The 19,523-nt window shown below is 46.4% G+C and overlaps 1 protein-coding gene across 3 annotated transcripts in view; it reads right to left on the bottom strand.

Moving 5' to 3' along the window:
* Positions 1-19,523, bottom strand: part of FBXO10 (F-box protein 10) — a 65,713-nt gene that overhangs the window by 24,795 nt on the left and 21,395 nt on the right. For 2 of the 3 annotated variants that reach the window (XR_004031385.1, XM_030817448.1), the window contains exons 2-3: positions 5,798-6,388; positions 1,619-2,452 (exon numbers count right to left, since the gene is read on the bottom strand). Coding sequence is in view for 2 of the 3 variants with exons in the window: in XM_030817448.1 (XP_030673308.1) it covers positions 1,619-2,452; positions 5,798-6,382 (1,419 nt within the window). In the remaining variant the exon portion in view is untranslated. Of the gene's footprint in view, positions 1-1,618; positions 2,453-5,797; positions 6,389-19,523 lie in introns of those variants that run through there. The other variant, XM_030817449.1, reaches the window with a different exon arrangement.

The following is a 19,523-nucleotide window of genomic DNA, read 5'->3' as shown; positions in this document are numbered from 1 at the left end:
GCAACCAGGCTCCTCCTGCCAGCCTTTACCCTCCTGGGATGTTCTAGGGGACAGAGCCAGGTGACAGCCTTCTGTGGAGGGGCAAGGATCAAGGCCTTGCTTGAAAGGGTGAAAGGGTGCGTCTCCCCTTACTTCTGGGCCTTTACCCTGCGTCTTCACCCTGCCAACTCTTATTCTTCTTGCACAGCTCAGTCCAGGCACTGTTCCTCCAAGAAACCTTCTCTGGTTCCTCGAGGCTGGGTCAGGTACCCCCTTTTCTGGGCTTCTATGCCACCCACGGTTTACCTCTATCATAGGGCCTCTCAAACTGGACTGCGATAGTCTTAAAAAATTTATTAATTAAAACATTTATCGAGCACTTGCTATGTAACAGGCACACTGCTAAGCACTTCACATATGTGACCTTAGCTAATCCTCATCACGCCCTGGAGAAACGTAGCAACATTAGTCCACAGGACTTAAGGGGCAGAGCCAGAATTTAACTAGAAAGCCATATTCTCAATAACTATGCAAGGAAGAATGCCCTCCTGGAGGGCTTGAACCAGATCCTTTCATCGTGGCACTCACGACAGCAAAGCTATCACCTTTCCCTTTTTATTTGGCCATTGTCTTTTATTCCGTGTACAGGAGTCTTGCATTATGCTTTCAAAGTAACATCACCTGAAATCCTCTTTGGAAGTGGGCTGGGTAAAACACAATTAAATTTAAATTAATTAAAATGTGATTGCTATTAACCACTTTAGAAGCCTGCAACACTCATGAGTGACCTTTGTACAATGTTCTTTAGTTTATTGAGTACTATTGGCATGGGACCTGCCAACAGCCAGTGAGAGAAGAAAAATAGGGATGCTTATTTTCATTTTATGTAAGTGAAGGTCATGTTCATAGTGAGTTAGTGGAGAGGTGAGACTCGAATCTAGGTGCTACGCCATGCTTTCTTCTGCATGGGCTGTCTTTCCCTTCAGAAGGCCTTCCTGTCATCAACCATTTACAGGATTTGCAGACTGTCCTGTGGTGCCCTAAGTCCCAGCACATACAAGGTGTTGATTGTCGCAGTGGCTAGAAGGACTGTTCTTAGCATAAGGCCCAAATGTCTCAAGGGGGATTCCAGGCCTGGGTAAGGTAAGGTAGCTTTTGCTCACCCCCAGCTTCATCCTTCAACCTACCCCCACTGCATGGTTGAATTCAACCTTGCACCCAGGCCCTGGCACAGGATGTTCCTGCTGTTGGGACACCCTCACTCTCCACCCCTTCTCATCACATATGTCCAATTTTCCCTGGACCTTCTTCTCATTGTACCCAGCACAGATGTCTCCTCTTCTGGGAAGCCTTCTCAACAACCCTACTCCATAGTGAAAAGAGGCAGGAGACCCAAGTTTCTAGTCTCAATTCTGCCTAACTTGCTATGTGACCCTGAGTAAGCCACGTTCTCTCTCTGGGCCTCTCTTTCTGTGAAATGAGAAAAATTGTTTCTGCCCTTTCCAAATCAGATGATGGACATGACGTCAAGCGTGTGTGAATAAAAGAAAATTATTTTTAAAATGCAAAATAGCCCCATCAAACCCTTCCTACATATAGCCACAGGAGCCCGCTGACCAATCTAAAGTCATGACAGCACCTTGCTATTATGTATACACCGCACTGCATAAGTCAGGTTCCGGAAGATGTTCCCTTCCATCTTGGCTCTGCCGTGGGAGCAGACGAAGACGCCTCCCTTCCCATCCCGGAAGAGGCACTTGCGGATGAGGCAGCCCTGCACGGAGTTGGCCAGTGCCATGGCCTCCTTGTCCTTCTGCAGCTCCTGCTGCAGTGAGTTCAGCACTAGGCAGCTGGGCAGCTGAATGGATGCTCCTGGTAGAGGTGGGCCCAGAAATGAGCCCCCTAATACAGGGCGTGGGCCCTGCACTTGGTAGGATAGTCTGTACATCAGCTGGTCCTCATCTTCATCCTCACCGCTGGGACTCAGGCCTCCATCGCTGCTGTCTGGGGTCTGGGCCACCCTTTCACCATCACTACCCACCTCTGCCTCCTGTGAGCCAGCCTTGGAGCCTGGCTTTGGGGAGCTAGAGGCTGGGCTGGTAGGGCTTTGGCTGCCCTCGATAACAATGTCACAGGTCTTTGGGCTCCAGGCCTGGTCCCGGCTCTCTAGGTCCAGGGACATTAAGAAGTCAGAGTCCTCTGTGGGGAGAAAAGTGGGCGAAGACTTGACAAGCCCTAGTAGATACTTGTAGGCCCAGTTCTTATCTGCAGATGGGTGACCCTCAACAGTCACAGAGTTGTTTTCGCTGCCCACAAATTCACAGTTTTCCAGGACACACAGGGGCACATTGTGCAGGAAGATATGGGTGTTTTTGAAGGTACAGAACTTCACTTGGCAAGTACCCGGGCCATGGACCTGGATGTGCCCATTCTCAAAGTTGCAGTTGTCAAACTGGACATGACCTGATGTTGTCTGGGGAATGAAAAGAAGAAAATGGCTGTAAGAGGGATGAGATTGGTTTTGGACTCTAGCTGCCCTTTAAGGAGGGTAGAACATGGAAAGGCCACTTGTTCTGCTGATCATCTTCCTCTCCCCACTGGGGTCTGGATGTCAGCTGTCCCCAAAAGGAACTGGGGAGCTGCTCTGCATCAGAGAGGGAGGGAAACTGGAGCTGCAGGCACCTCCATCCTAATCTCAAAGGAAGGGAGACAAGTAGATGATGGCAGAAAAGTTCACACTGCAGCATGACTCCTTCTAAAACCTCAAGTCTCAACCATGTGCCAGGGCTGGGCCAGGCAGTGAGAGAGGCCTGGCCACATGTGCTGGCAAAGAGTTCTGACTGTGTGGCAACTGATGCACGTGGTGCACAGCAAAATATGTCTCTAAAGAGAGGGGACAAGGTATACTGCCAACGCCAGGAAGTATTGAACAGTGGCTAAAAGCATGGGCTCTGCCAGGTGTGGTGGCTCACGCCTGTAGTTCCAGCACGTTGGAAGGCCAAGATGGGCGGATCACTTGAGGTCAGGAGTTCGAGACCAGCCTGGTCAACATGGTGAAACCTCATCTCCACTAAAAATACAAAAATTAGCCGGGCATGGTGGTGTGTGCCTGTAGTCCCAGCTACTTGGGAGGCTGAGGCATGAGAATAGCTTGAGCCTGGGAGGCAGAGGCTGCAGTGAGCCGAGATTGCGCCAGTGCACTCCAGCCTGGGTGACAGAGCGAGACTCAATTGTCAAAAAAAAAAAAGCATGGGCTCTGGGGGTTAACTGCAAGTGTGACCTTGGACAAATGACTTCACCTCTTTAAGCCTCAGTTTCCTTGTCTGCAGCATGGGGCTCACTAGTTCACAAAGCACCATGCTAGGTACAAACTTAGCACTCAATAAAAGTCAGTTATTATAATCTGGGGTCAGGGACACAAAGAGCAGAGTGTCCTCAAGAGTCTGGGGTGGGGTTGGGGCAGTGCCGAACTCTCCCGCCTAATTCATCTGGGCCCCTCGGCTCTCTGGGCCCGACTGAGAAGCAGTCTTGGTGAGGCCCATTCACTCTCTATTCCTGAAAAAGAGCTGTTTCTGGATTTCATACATATTTCATCAGATGTATTTGAACCATCAAATGAGGGAATATCTCATGATTGCATTTAATAATCCAGACGTACCTACCCCTTGAACAAGTTTTAAGATTGACCTTTGATAGATTGTCCCAGAATTTAAGCCCCCTTAACTTCTCTAAGTTCTTCCTATGGCTAACCTAATTTTTCCTTGCTATTTAAATCCATTTTCTCTCTAAAGATAAAAGCCAGCTCTCTGGAGATGCAGAGCCACTGCTAAGCTTCTCCTTGGAAGTCACTGAAAACTGCTGTGAAATTGCCTTGGTCTTTGCATTTTTCAGGCAAGGCCATCCCAGGCCCCCATATCTCCTTTAGTTGAAAAACAATCATGGACTGAACACTAACTAACATATGTTATATGCTAAGCACTAAGCCAGAGGGTAGGCTACAAACAAGCCTAACACCAGGCCTTATCCCTTGAGGATCTATGGCTATACTTCTGAGGGAGAAGTAGAGGCTGAAATCAAAATATTACCTAAGAATAAATGTATTACAAAATGTGAAGGGTCTGGAACATTATTTCTTTCTAGAAACAAACTCTCCTTCTGGGCCTGCAGACCAGCACCAGAGAAGTTCATCAGTTCTTCCGAAACACTCTAGGGCTAAAACACAAGCTTTTAAGCTTTCAGGTAACATAGCATGATGTAATTTTATAAGCATTTAGATGAGAAGGCCTGAATTTGAGATCCAACTTCCCTAATTACCCACTTGAGAAAGTTACTTACCAACTCTGACCTTTAGTAGCCCTCATTTGCAAAATAGGCATACCACATCTACTTCATCTACACAAATGTTTGCTGTGAGGGTCCAGTGAGGTCACAGATGGAAAGTCACCTCGATTATGAATAGGCTTTGGATCTTACTAAGTCTGAGACCTTGATATGTCACTTAATCTTGCTGAGCCTCAGTTTCCTCATCTATAAAATCAGATGACATTACCTATCTCATAGGCATGTGGAGAGGAACCCATGAGATAATGGCTATAAGGCATATGGCATGCACACACTGTGTCTGTCATAAATGACTAGTGGTATAAGGATCATTACAAACATGAGGACAATTGTTATTGGTAATATACTTTAAAAAATTATATATATATGTATATACATATATATACGTCTACGTGTATATATATACACATAGACGTATATATATACACATATACGTCTATGTGTGTATATATATGTATATATATATATACATATATATATATGATTTTTTTTTTTTGAGACAAGAGTCTTGCTCTTGTCCCCCAGGCTGGAGTGCAATGGCGCAATCTCAGCTGACTGCAACCTCCACCTCCCAGGTTCAAGTGATTCTCCTGCCTCAGCCTCCCAAGTAGCTGGGATTACAGGCGCCTGCCACCATGCCCCGCTAATTTTGTATTTTTAGTAGAGACGGGTTTCACCATGTTGGTCTCAAACTCCTGACCTCAGGTGATCCGCCTGCCTTGGCCTCCCAAAGTGCTGGGATTACAGGTGTGAGCCACTGCACCTGGCCAAAAATCTTTTATTTTTTATGAGCAGGCAGGAAAGTGATATAATTTTTATTGACTACCTACATAATCCAAGTTTCTAGGCAATGTATAAGCTATAGACTGTTCTGCCAGGAACTACCAACACCTGGATACCTGCTTTACTTTGAACCATCTTCTGGCTCTGCATTCATGGAAGGAATATGTTGGACAAATATTTTCTGACCTTCTCACATTGCCCTTGAGAATTAGCAAATCATAGTAAAAGCCTGTCCTTCCTTCATCCCACACAGGGTGGGGTTCATGTGCTGAAGGTGACTAGTCCTGTATAGCCTTTTTCCTCTGTGGCTCTCACTCTGGGCATGCCTCCATGAGCAGCTAATGTGCTCTCTGCTTCCTGTCACCAAGCGGCATGCTCCCAGAACCTGGCTTTCCCACCTAGCTGCTAGACTGGTGGCTCCAGTTGGTCCAGCTGGAAAGGGAAGAGGTGCAAAAGAATTTTGGTTCCAAGCCCAAGCCATTTTTAAATACTGCTTTACCAGGAATAAAGCAGAATTCTGAACTCTACTGATCACTGTGCCTGTTTCTCAACTGGTTCAGCACTCAGAGGAGTATGAGTATAATAATAACTCTTAACTTTCAATTCCAACAATAAAAGGGATTAAAAACCCAGAAAAGAGGCCAAGTCTCTGGGGTCAGAACTAGAAAGGCCGTCTATTGATGTGGACACCCACCTTATACATGATGGGTGAGAACCAGGCTGGCATGAAGACAAGGTTGCACAGGCGTGTGGTTGAGGAGTGCTGATCAATACTGGCCAGCAGGGCCACTTCACCCAACTTCCCCTGCCCTACAATCTCCACTGGCACCTTCAAGATGATTTCACCTTGCTCTTCGTACACACCTGGGAAGAGCACAATTCGGTCATACAGGCTGGCCATGGCCAAGGCACTGCCCAGGCTGTCAAACTCATGGCCTGGCCCAACACTCAGGGTACGTCGTTCCCTCCTCCGGCGGAATAGAGAAAAGCAGACGGAAGACTCCAAGTCCAAGGCATTCTTGGTCCATGTCTTGGATGCAAGGTAATGCTGCTTGAAGGCTTCTCTCCAAGACTCAGGCTCCACATCTGGCTGGTTGGGCCAATTGGGATGGCGGCACTCGGTGCAACCCAGACACAGCTGCCGCCAGCGGGTGCTGTCGAGACTGAGGATTAGTTCATACCAGGCCCTGCATACCAGGCTGCACCGGCCCAGGTCGGGAAGGTGCAAGTAGGCTAAGATCATGCGCCACAGCTCCAAGGGGAGGCCACCAGCCTCCATGGTCACCTAGGAGACAGACATAAAACAAAAGAGATTTCTGTCTATCCTACTTACCAGTCCCCCTTTTTTATTTTTTTTTTTGAGATGGAGTTTCGCTCTTGTTGCCCAGGCTGTAGTGCAGTGGCGGGATCTCGGCCTCGCCACAACCTCCACCTCCCAGATTCAAGCGATTCTCCTGCCTCAGCCTCCCAAGTAGCTGGGGTTACAGGCATGCACTACCACACCTAGCTAATTTTGTATTTTCAGTAGAGACCAGGTTTCTCCACGTTGGTCAGGCTGGTCTCGAATTCCCAACCTCAGGTGATCTGCCCAGCTTGGCCTCCCAAAGTGCTGGGATTACAAGCGTGAGGCACCGCACCCGGCCTCCAGTCCCTTTCTTAAAATATCCCCTGCCATCTCCTGAGCCCAAGGGTGAGCAAATAAAATGAGGCTCAGCCAGTCAGAGGACTCCATCCTTTCAGTGTGAATCCTACTCTAGATTTTTCCACCAGAAATTAGCAAGGAAGACTCTCTTTTCTCTGTGGTCAGATGTTACAAAGATATGACTCCAGGCCGGGTGCAGTGGCTCACACCTGTAATCCCAGCACTTTGAGAGGCCGAGACAGGTGGATCACCTGAGGTTGGGAGTTCGAGACCAGCCTGACCAACATGGAGAAACCCTGTCTCTATTAAAAATACAAAATTAGCCGGGTGTGGTGGTGCATGCCTGTAAACCCAGCTACTTGGGAGGCTGAGGCAGGAGAATCGCTTGAACCCAGGGAGGCAGGGATTGCAGTGAGCCGAGACCACGCCATTGCACTCCAGCATGGGTAACAAGAGCAAAACTCCATCTCGAAAAAAAAAAAAAAAAACAAGGATATGACTCCAGAACTGCCAGGTTCACCACCGTGTGGAGGAAATCTTATGGTATAAGAGCCAAACAGAAAGATGACCTTTAAAAGGAGGAAGAAAACAAGGTGAGCACGTGTGTGTGTGTGTCCTGACAGTACTGATTCCAGATTCTTAAAGATGTTTTGGAATCTACAGTTCTTCCTTCAATTTTGTAGGATATCTCAATGGCCTTCTACTAAATCCCCCTTTTGCTCAAGCTGGTTTGATCTGAGTTTCTGTGACTTGCAACTAGAAGGGTCTGGACTCCTAAGAGGGAACCCACTTTTAGCTGTTAGGGTCCTAGAGCTCTGGATCCCCTACACTCTCAGGGAAGAGACATCTATCTCTTCACACTATTAGGAATGAGAACTGAGGCAGTGACTGCCCATCTGTCTGTCTCTGCTTGTTCCCAGATCAAGTAATTACTGTTTCCCCATGTGGGGCAGCCCCAGGAAGGACGAATGCTGAGTCAGATGCTGTGGGTTTTGGTCCTGGCTCTGCCACTGGTTATCCTGAGCAGTTAACTGGTTATTCTGAACACCTATGGGCTGGCTGCCCAGCCATCTACCTACTTGCTTTTTCTGGAAAATCTTCTTCTCCCCTACCAGTGATTTATATCACATGATTATAGAGGTTAAGGTTCCTAGCAGATGTATATGTAGAACAAAGGACCCCCGACCCCTTGACGGCAACTGATTGGACTCTGGATGGTTCTAAAGGGGTCATCGAGACCTTTTCCAGGAGAACAGGAGTTGCAATTCTAGAATCAGGCTGGTCTCATTCCTGAATGGTGGGGAATGAGTGGCCCCTTTCCTAAGCTATAAACTCAGCAATAGCCTCTGATGATCATTTTCCCCAGGCTGGGGCATAGGAGGAGACAAGACAGAAGAAGCTGATCTACATTGAGAGAATAAATTAGAGACACAGAAAAAAGCAGAGAAAAGGGCAGAAGCAAGGGGCGTCCAGTTTCTCTATAGCACTGCAGGTCATGGCTCTAGTCTATTCTGAAAGCTCAGCTTTATCCTTGCCCTTTGAATGCCATCAGATATCCCTGATGATGTAAGCTGGCTTCATTTACTTGTTTTTATACCTAGTTCAAGGTCTCTCATGTATGAGTGTCAGTTTTCCCACTTAAAAAACAAAGGGGCCAAGTAGATGACCTAGAGCAACTTCCAAGTCTGAAACCCAAGTCTCTAGACAACTAGAAAGTAGGACTGTGGCCGGATATGGTGGCTCATGCCTGTAATCCCAGCACTTTGGGAGGCCAAGGTGGGTGGATTACCTGAGGTCAGGAGTTCCAGACCAGCCTGGCCAACATGGTGAAACCTTGTCTCTACTAAAAAACACAAAAATTTGGCTGGCTGCAGTGGCTCATGCCTGTAATCCCAGCACTTTGGGATGCCAAGGCAGGTAGATCACCTGAGGTCAGGAGTTCGAGACCAGCCTGGCCAATATAGTGAAATCCCGTCTCTACTAAAAATACAAAAAAATTAGCTGGGTTTGGGGGCATGCGCCTGTAGTCCCAGCAACTCAGGAGGCTGAGACAGGAGAATTGCTTGAACCTAGGAGGTGGAGGTTGCAGTGAGCCGAGATTGTGCCACTACACTCCAGCCTGGGCAACAGAGCGGGACTCTGTCTCAAAACAAAACAAAAATTAGCCGGGTGTGGTGGTGGGCACCTGTAATCCCAGCTACTCAGGAGGCTGAGGCGGGAGAATTGTTTGGACCTGGGAGGCAGAGGTTGCAGTAAGCCAAGATTGCCTCACTGCACTCCAGCCTAGGTGACAGAGTGAGACTCCATCTCATAAATAAATAAATAAAGTAGGACTAGAAACAACTGACCTTCATCAAATTGTCAACTTCTCTAGGGCCTTGGGAATCCTCTCAATTTTATGAAAATGCTAATCATACTTGTCAGTTATCTAAGCCCCAAGAAGGCTAGGAGCACATATGTATGATTATGTCTGGAAGAAATGCTGAGCTTCCTCAAGACTGGCGTGGCTTTAATTCTGCAGATTTGTACTGGAGCCCGGGTGAGTAGGTTCTTCTCTAATGATCACCAGCGAGACTTTACTAAGAGAGAAAAGCTGGGCTCTGGACTGTTAAGCATAATAGGGGAAAGGCTGGGCTCCTGACATCTGCCACTCCCCAAGATGGACACCAGTTTATTTATGGCTGCTTTTATAACACTGATGTTTCCTGTTCTTCATTTATTTCTTTAGTTATACATTCTCAGGCTTTTTTTTTGTTTTTTTTTTTTTTTTTTTTTTTTTTGAGACAGAGTCTCGCTCTATCACCCAGGCTGGAGTGCAGTGGCGATCTCGGCTCACTGCAACCTCTACCTCCCAGGTTCAAGTGATTCTCCTGCCTAAGCCTCCTGAGTATCTGGGATTACAGGTGCACGCCACCACGCCCGGCTAATTTTTTTGTATTTTTAGTAGAGACGGGGTCTCACCATGTTGGTCAGGCTCGTGTCGAACTCCTAACCTCGTGATCAGCCCATCTTGGCCCTCCAAAGTCCTGGGATTACAGGCATGAGCCATCGAACCTGGCCTCTCAGGCTTTTTAAGAGAAAATTGTTCTTCTACTCATTCTCTATCCATTTTGTAGCTGAGCAATCACATCCATTCCCTTGGCTTCAACTACCACTGGAAATGCATGACTACAAAATCCAAATGTCTAGCCCCAGTCATCTTTCAAGCTCCAAATGTGAATACCCAATTCTCTTTTGAGCATTTCTACCTGGATGCTCCATAGATACCAAAAACTCAATATCATGTCCAAAATGGAACTCCGACTTCCACTTCAGGTCCTGACAGAATAACTGAAACTGGATATTCCCTTCCTGCCATAAACAACTATAAAGCTGGACAAAATATATGAGGCAAGTGAATATGTGTTTTCAGGCACTGAGCAGCAAGCTGCTCAAGACTGTGATTTTTGGCCGGGCGCGGTGGCTCACACCTGTAATTCCAGCACTTTGGGAGGCCGAGGTGGGTGGATCGATTGAGGTCAGGAGTTCAAGGACAGCCTGACCAACATGGTGAAACCCCATCTCTGCTAAAAATACAAAATTAGCCGGGCATGGTGGTGCACACTTGTAATCCCAGCTACTTGGGAGGCTGAGACAGGAGAATCACTTGAACCAGGAGGCAGAGGTTGCAGTGAGCTGAGATCACACTATTGCATTCCAGCCTGGACAACAATGGCGAAACTCAATCTCAAAAAGAAAAAAAGACTGTGATTTTTGAAAGAAAGGAAACAGGAGGTGAGTGCCAAGAACATCCTGGCATTCATTCTGAGGCACTTTCTTACTATGGTGTGAGGAGATGGCGCCCAAGCAGAGTGGCAGTCCCACCAAGCAGGCAGATTTGAGTTCTACCTGCTGCAGAGGCTGGCATTTGTGAGGCAAGATACCAGAATAGAGTGAATAGCACAGAGGGGGTGGGGAGGAGGGGCAGTTCCTAGGCTGAAGGCTGGGCTGCACATGTACAGGGCAAGACTTCATTGGATATAGTAGGGATCACCTGCTACGAAAATTTATTCTAATTTTCCACTTAACTTCTGTGCCTAATTTTGTTCATTCACTCATCCGACAGACATCTATTAAGCCTTATTATGTAACAGGTCCTAAGAGAAAATATTAATAAATCGGGATTAAGACATGGTCTCTGTGCTCAAGTTGCTGACAGTTTAATAAGAGGGGAGAAGACACAGTGAAAGACAAAACAAAACAAAGTTGGCAAAAGACTTTCACTAGTAGGCTGAAAAATCATGGAGTAACTCCTAGAGGTGTCTTTTTTTTTTTTTGGATGCAGTGGCCATGATCTTTGCTCACCGCAGCCTCTGCCTCCCAGGTTCAAGCAATTCTCGTGCCTCAGCCTCTCAAGTAGCTGGGACTACACACGTGCGCCACCACGCCTCGCTAATTTCTGTATTTTTAGTAGAGATAGGGTTTCACCATATTGGCCAGGCTGGTCTCAAACTTCTGACCTCAAGTGATCCGCCTGCTTTGGCCTCCCAAAGTGCTGGGATTACAGGCGTGAGCCACCATGCCTGGCCTTAGAATCACTTTAGGAAAGTGTTTCAGTTTCTTCTACAGTTAATTGCATACCTATACCATGACCCAGGAATTCCACTCCTAGTTATTTATACAAGATAAATGAAAATAGGTGTTACAAAAAGACTTACACAGGAATGTTTACAGCAGCTGTATTCATAATAGTAAAACAAACAAGCAAACTGGAAACAACCCAAACGTCCATCAACAGAAGTGTGGATAAACAAGTTCTCGTGTATTTGTACAACAGAGTACTATTCAGCAATAAAAAGGGATAAACCATTGATGTAGACAAGAACGTGTATGAACCTCAAAAATAATATGCTGGGGCTGGGCGCAGTGGCAGACGCCTATAATCCCTGTACTTTGGGAGGTCCAGGTAGGTGGACTGCTTGAGCTCAGGAGTTTGAGACCAGCCTAGGCAACATACTGAGACCCCATCTCTAAAAACAAAACAAAACAAAACAAAAAACAAAAAATTAGCCGAGTGTGGTGACGCACATCTGTAGTCTCAGCTACTAGGGTGGTTGGGGTGGGAGGATCACTTAAGCCCAGGAAATCAAGGCTGCAGTGAAATATGATCACACCACTGCACTCAAGCTTGGGCGACAGAGCAAGACTCTTATCTCAAAAAACAAAACAAAACAAAACAAACAAAAAAGACAAAACTAGTCTATGGTGATAAAAATCAAAATAGTGCTTAGGCCAGACACAGTGGCTCACACCTGTAATGCCAGCACTTTGGGAAGCTGAGGTGGGAGGACAGCTTGAGTCCAGTTCAAGATCAGCCCAGACAACATAGAAAGACCCCATCTCTACAAAAAAGTTAAAAATTTTTGCCAGGCATGGTGGTGTGCACCTGTAGTCCCAGCTGCTCGGGAGGCTGAGGTGGGAGAGTCCCTTGAGTCTAGGAGTTGGAGGTTACAATAAGCCAATGGTGTCACTGCACTCCAGCCTGGGCGACAGCAAAGCCGTGTCTCAAAAAACAAACACAACACAACAGTGCTTGCTAGCAAGATAGAGATTAACTGGAAGGGGTTACAAGGGAACTTTAGGGTGAAGGAAATGTTTTCTATCTTGACTGGTATGTTAGTTATATGGGTGCATACATCTAAAAACCCTCACTGGAGGTTGGGCGCGGTGGCTCATGCCTGTAATCCCAGCACTTTGGGAGGCCGAGGTGGGTGGATCACCTGAGGTCATGAGTTTGAGACCAGCCTGGCCAACATGGTGAAACCCCGTCTCTACTAAAAATACAAAAATTATCTGGGCATGGTGGCGTGCACCTGTAATCCCAGCTACTCAGGAGGCTGAGGCAGGAGAATCGCTTGAACCCAGGAGGCAGAGGTTGCAGTGAGCTGAGATTGTGCCACTGCACTCCAGCCTGGGCAACACAGCGAGACTCCATCTCAAAAAATAAAAAATAAAAAAATAGAAACCTCACTGGATTGTATGCTTCAGCTCTGTGCATATCATTGCATGTAAACATCATCTCCATTTTTAAAATAGTATATATTATCATCTCTCCCCATCCCTCCTCCACCACCTGTACTGTATTCCTCAGTTAATAACACCATCATTTTCCACCTAGCTGCCCAAGTCAGAACTAGAGAAACCTCCTTGATTTCTTTTCTCCCTCCTTCCCTCCCTCTCTACCCCAGATACTCTCTGAAGTCCTGTGTTTGTGCCTCCTTAAGCAATCTCTCCTATCAGTACTTTCTTCACTAACCTCCCTGTCCCTGCATTACTTCTTTGGTTTGGATTACTACGACAGATTTTTTTTTTTTGTGACGGAGTCTCCCTCTGTTGCCCAGGCTGGAGTGCAGTGGCACCACCTTGGCTCACTGCAACCCCTGCCTCCTGGGTTCAAGCGATTCTCCTGCCTCAGCCTCCCAGGTAGCTGGGACTACAGGTGCCCACCACCATGCCTGGCTCATTTTTTGTATTTTTAGTAGAGACGGGGGTCTCACCGTATTAGCCAGGATGGTCTCGATCTCCTGACCTCATGATCCGCCCGCCTCGGCCTCCCAAAGTGCTGGGGTTACAGGCATGAGTCACCGCGCCTGGGGATCTTTCTAAAATACACATCTGATCTTGTCAATTGTTGGCTTAAAATTCCTAGTGGTTCCCCATGGAGTCCTGGGTCAAGCCTAGTACAGAAGATCAGTTGTGAGCTTGTCTCTTTCTCTAGTCTCATCTCTGACGTTCCTCCCAACCTACCCTCGCCCTCCCAATAATACCTTTCAGGGCACTTTTCCTTATCCTCTCCCCTCAGAAATTAAGTGCCTCCCCTGAGCTCCTATAGCACCCAGAGAACAGCTCTAGCCAACATTTTAAACATGTGAAACAAAACACAGAGCACACAAAGCAAATGTGTAGTTTAGAGAATCATTTTACAAGGCAAGTATCCTGTTCACCACCACCTGGATCAAACACAAAACCTTGCCAGCCCCCTAAAAGCCTCTCTGTCCCCCATTCCAACCCTTCCTCAAAAAGTTCAGTCTTGATTTGTGTAGAAATCACATCTGATTTATGGTTTTATCACCTCAGTATGCATCCTTAGAAGTCATAGTTTTTAGTTTTGTCCTTAAGTTTTTGGCTTGATAGGTCTTTTGATTCTCACTTCATCTACCGGTTCCCCTCTGTCTTTTCTTTACAATTTATTTGTTGAAAACCTTGACTCATCTGATCAGAGTTTCTCATGGTCTGAATTTTGGTGACTGCACGCATTACTTGAAGGAGAGTTCACTTGTTCCTGTCACCTGCACTTCCTGCATGCTGGCAGCTGGACCCAGAGGCTTGCTCAAACTCAGGTTCAACCCCTTTAGCAATACTACAAGTGGCATTGCACCTTTTTATTAGGAGCCACATTTCTGGTTGTCTCTTTTTTGATGTTAGTAGCCAGTGGTGCTCAATGCCTCTATGCAGCAATTCACTGGTGGTAACAAAATGTTAATACTCTTAATTCACCAAAGAACACTAAAAACAGTACAAAACAAAACAAAACAAAAACCAAGCCCAATCAAAACTCATTTGGCTTTGATTAGCTGAAATAATTTTATAAGGAGATTTTATAATTCTATTCATCCACTATTGGGTTATCCAGTGGCACAGTACATACAGGAAGAGCCAGCTTAATGCTTTCATTTTATTTCTGTTTTCTTTTTTTGTTGTTTCAGGTTTTTTTTTTTGAGACGGAGTCTCACTCTGTTGCCCAGGCTGGAGTGCAGTGGCATGATCTTGGCTCACTGCAACCTCCACCTCCCAGGTTCAAGTGATTGTTCCACCTCAGCCTCCTGAGTAGCTGGTATTATAGGCACCCGCCACAATGCCCGGCTAATTTTTGCATTTTTAGTAGGGAGACGGGGTTTCATTGTGTTGGCCAGGCTGGTCTCAAACTCCTGACCTCAGGGGATCGGCCCACCTCAGCCTACTAAAGTGCTGGGATTACAGGCATAGCCACTGCACCCGGCCTCTTTTTTTTCTGAGACAGAGTCTCGCTCTGTTGCCCAGGCTGGAGTGCAGTGGCACAATCTTGGCTCACTGCAACCTCAGCCTTCCAGGTTCAAGCGATTCTCTGCCTCAGTCTCCCAAGTTGCTGGGACTACAGGCCTGTGCCGCACACCTGGCTAATTTTTGTAGTTTTTGTAGAGACAGGGTTTACCCATGTTGGCCAGGCTGGTCTTGAACTCCTGGCCTCAAGTGATCCACCTACCTCAGCCTCTCAAAGTGCTGCAATTATAGGCATGAGGCACCGCACCCAGCCCATTTCTCAGTTTTCAAGATAATGAATGGGTTCCCTGTTGTTCTCTGAAGGTGATTGGCTCTTAAAATTCATGTTCTTCTCACACGCAAAGTGCATCCATCCCAATAGCCCCAAAAAGTCTTAACTTGTTCCAGCAACAATTTTAAAGTCTAAGTCCACAGTCTCATCTAAACCAGATATGGATGACAGTCAAGGCATGATTCATCCTGAGGCAAATTCCCCTCCAGCTGTGAGCCTGTAAAATCAAACAAGCTATGTGCTTCCAAAATACAAGGGTGGGATAGCACAGGATAGACATTCCCATTGCAAGAGAGAAACAGACAAAAAGAAAAAAGTCACTGGCCTGAAGTAAATCCAGAACAGAGCAAACAACACTAAATCTTAAGGCTGGAGAATAATCTTCTTTGACTCCATGTAAAACAGAGCAAACAACACTAAATCTTAAGGCTGGAGAATAATCTTCTTTGACTCCATGTAAAACAGAGCAAACAACACTAAATCTTAAGGCTGGAGAATAATCTTCTTTGACTCCGTGTCCAACTTTCTGGACACAATGGGTTGGGGGCTGGGTCTCCATTGCCCTGGAAGGCCCTGCCTCCACAGCATTGCTGGACATAGCCCACACAGCTCTGAAGGGTTGCAGTCAATACCTGTGGCTTTCCCAGGATGGCGCTGTGTGCTGGTGGCTCTACAGGTCTGGAGTCTTGGGGGCAGCCCTGCTTCCAAGACTCCACTAGGTGATGCGGGCTCCCTGCAGCATCCTTTGAAATTTAGGTAGAGGCACACAAGCCTCCACAGCTCCTGTACTCTGCAAGTCTACAGTTAGCCCCACGGGGATAGCACCAAGGTAGACTGCTTGTGCCCTGGGATCTGTAGCCCAGCCACACCTGGGCCTGCTTGAGCCACAGGTGGGGTGACCAGGGAACAGAGGCCTGAAGCATCCCTGAGCAATGAGCTCCAAGGTTCCAAGAGTGCCCCAGGCCTGGCCCTTTAAGCTGGTTTGCCCTCATAGCACTAGCATTCAAGGCCTGTGATGGCAGAAGCAGCCTTGAAAATCAAATGGTCACTTGGCCACACCCTTGGTTTTCTCTTCTAAACCATTTAAAAAATTCTTTACATAACCAGACTGAGAGTTTTTCAAATCTTTGTGTTCTGCTTCCCTTTTAATTATAAATTGTCTTTTTTTTTTTTTTTTTTTTCAGACGGAATTTTGCTCTTGTTGCCCAGGCTAGAGTGCAATGGCACCGTCTTGGCTCACTGCAACCTCCACCTCCCAGGTTCAAATGATTCTCCCACCTCAGCTGCCAAGTAGCTGGGATTACAGGCATGCGCCACCACACCCGGCTAATTTTGTATTTTTAGTAGAGACGGGGTTTCTCCATGTTGGTCAGGCTGGTCTCGAACTCTTGACCTCAGGTGATCCACCCGCCTCGGCCTCCCAAAGTACTAGGAATACAGGCGTGAGCCACCATGCCCGGCCAATTATAAATTGTCTTTAACTTCTTCTTTCTTCTCCCATTTTACTATAAGCAGTTAGAAGCAGCCATGCAACATCATCTATGCTCTGCTGCTTAGAGATTTCTTCTGCCAAATCACCTAGCTTTTCTAGCTTTCTCTCTTTTCTGCCTTCTACAGAGTCCTAGGACACACACATCGATTCAGCCAAGTTCTTTGCCACTTTATAAGAAAGAACCTTTCTTCCAGTTTCCAATACCTTGTTCCTCATTTCTGTCTGAGACCTCATCAGACTAGTCTTCACTGTTGCAACCACTCAAGCAATCTGTAAGAAGAACAAGGCTTCTCCTATATCCCTTCTTTTCCCAGGCCCTGGCCAGAACCACCCTTAATGTGGCATTCATGTCAATGAACGGGAGAATTTTCCAGCATTTGCTTCAACACTGTTCCAGCCTCTATGCATTATCCGTTTCCAAGTTGCTTCTACATTTTTAGGTATTTGTTATAGCAACACCCCACTATTCCTCCAGTACCAATTTATGTCTTAGTCTGTTTAGTGCAACGATGTTGGAATTCTTGAATCTGACTAATCTGTAAAGAACAGACATTTATGGCTGGGTGCGGTGGCTCATGCCTGTAATCCCAGCACTTTGGGAGGCTGAGGCAGGCGGATCACAGGGTCAAGAGATCGGGACCATCCTGGCCGACACGGTGAAACCCTGTCTTTACTAAAAATACAACAACAAAAAAATTAGCTGGGCATGGTGGTGGGCACCTGTAGTCCCAGCTACTCAGGAGGCTGAGGTGGGAGAATGGCATGAACCTGGGAAGCAGAGCTGGCAGTGAGCCGAGACTGTGCCACTGCACTCCACTCCAGTCTGGGTGACAGAGCGAGACTCCGTCTCAAAAAAAAAAAGAACAGACATTTATTTCACACAGTTCTGGAGCCTGGGAAGTCCAAGATCAAGGTGCTGGCACCTGGTGAGGACGTCCTTGCTCTGTTCATAGATGGTGGAAGGTAGAAAAGCAAGAGGGATGAAAATATGTGTCTGCACACTGCAGAAGAATGGCGAATGCATCCCCACAAACCCTTCCATTCATGAAGAAGAGCCCTTATGACTTTTTACCTCCCAACACTGTTGCATTGGGGATTAGGTTTCCAATACATACGTTTTGGGGGGGACATATTCAGACCACAGCAGTGACCAATTCAGGTTTTGTGTGTGTGTGTGTGTGTGTGTGTGTGTGTGTGTGTGTGTGTTTTGAGATGGAGTCTCGCTCTGTCACCAGGCTGGAGTGCAGTGGCGCAATCTCAGCTCACTGCAACCTCTGCCTCCTGGGTTCAAGCAATTCTCCTGTCTCAGCCTCCCGAGTAGCTGGGACTACAGGCATGCGCCACCATGCCCAGCTGATTTTTGTATTTTTAGAAGAGACAGGGTTTCACCATGTTGGCCAGGATTGTCTCGATCTCTTGACCTCATGATCCACCTGCCTCAGCCTCCCAAAGTGCTGGGATTACAGGCGTGAGCCACCGCGCCTGGCCACGTGTATGCTTTTAAACTATTATTATGAAGTCATGGATTGAAACGTATTTTATGGGTTCCAAGTCTTTGAAATCCCTACTTTTATTAAAGTTCAAATTAAGCTATCTTTGGCCCCACACTGGTTCCTCAGTCCTCCTGGTACAAACCCTGTACCCTTTGATAGCTTCCTTGCTATGTGGTATGCCAACATAGCATAACAGCTTCTTTCTTTAAGAAGCTGTCTTTAAAAAATATTCATTGAGAAAATTGTAGATTCACATGCAGTTATAAGAAATAATAGAGATCCTGGCCCGGCACGGTGGCTCATGCCTGTAATCCCAGCACTATGGGAGGCCAAGGCGGGCGGATCACCTGAGGTCGGGAGTTTGAGACCAGCCTGACCAACATGGAGAAACCCCGTCTCTACTAAAAATACAAAAAAAAAATTAGCCGGGCATGGTGGCACATGCCTGTAATCCCAGCTACTACAGAGGCTGAGGCAGGAGAATCGCTTGAACCTGGGAGGCGGAGGTTGCAGTGAGCCGAGATCACATCATTGCACTCCAGCCTGGGCAAAAAGAGCGAAACTCTGTCTCAAAAAAAAAAAAAAAAAAAAAAAAAGAAATAATAGAGATCCTTTGCTTGGTTTACCCCAATGGTAACCTTTTGCAAAACTATAGTATAATATCACACTAGCATGGTGACATTGATATAGTCCAAGGTCTAATTTAGACTTCTCCAGTTTTACTTGTACTCACTTGTGTATGTGTATTAAGTTCTATACAATTTTATCCCCTGTGTAACTTTGTGTATCTATGACCAGTAAAGACAGTGAACAGTTCCAACACCACAGGGATCCCTTGTGTTGCCCTTTTGTAACTATACACTTCTCAATTCTGCCTCCTCTCTCCTGTCCCTAACCACTGGCAACCATTAATCTGTCCTCCAGTTCTAAAATTGTATCATTTCGAAAATGTTATGTAAGTGGAATTATACAGTGTGTCACCTATTGAGACTGGCTTTTTTTCATTCAGTGTAATTCAATGGAGGCTCATTCTACTTGTGGTGTGCATCAATAGTTTGTTTATGATGCTGAGGACTACTGCATGCTATGGAGGTACCATATCCAGTAGTGTGTATTTGCAGAACTGACAGATGCATTCATATGTGCAATACAACCCCCTATCAAGAAATGGAATACCCCAGAAAGTTCTCTCATGACTCTTCTGTCAAGTTCCACCCCCGACCCCAAAAGGCAACCACCGTTTTTTCTCTTATCTCCTCAAATTCCTATGATCATGATTTCTACTACAGATTAGTTTTGTCTGTTCTAGAATTGCATATAAATGGGATCATGCAGCTATGTATTCTTCTGTGTAAGGCTTCTTTCATTCAGCATATTTTGAGATTCATTCATTTCATTGCATGTAGTTTACTTTTTAACTGCTCAGTAGTATTTCATTGTATT

Source organism: Nomascus leucogenys, chromosome 8 (assembly GCF_006542625.1).
Source record: "Nomascus leucogenys isolate Asia chromosome 8, Asia_NLE_v1, whole genome shotgun sequence".
Lineage (NCBI taxonomy): Eukaryota > Metazoa > Chordata > Mammalia > Primates > Hylobatidae > Nomascus > Nomascus leucogenys.
The sequence above is the reverse complement of the archived record's forward strand: the minus strand, read 5'-3'. Positions and strand labels throughout refer to the sequence as shown.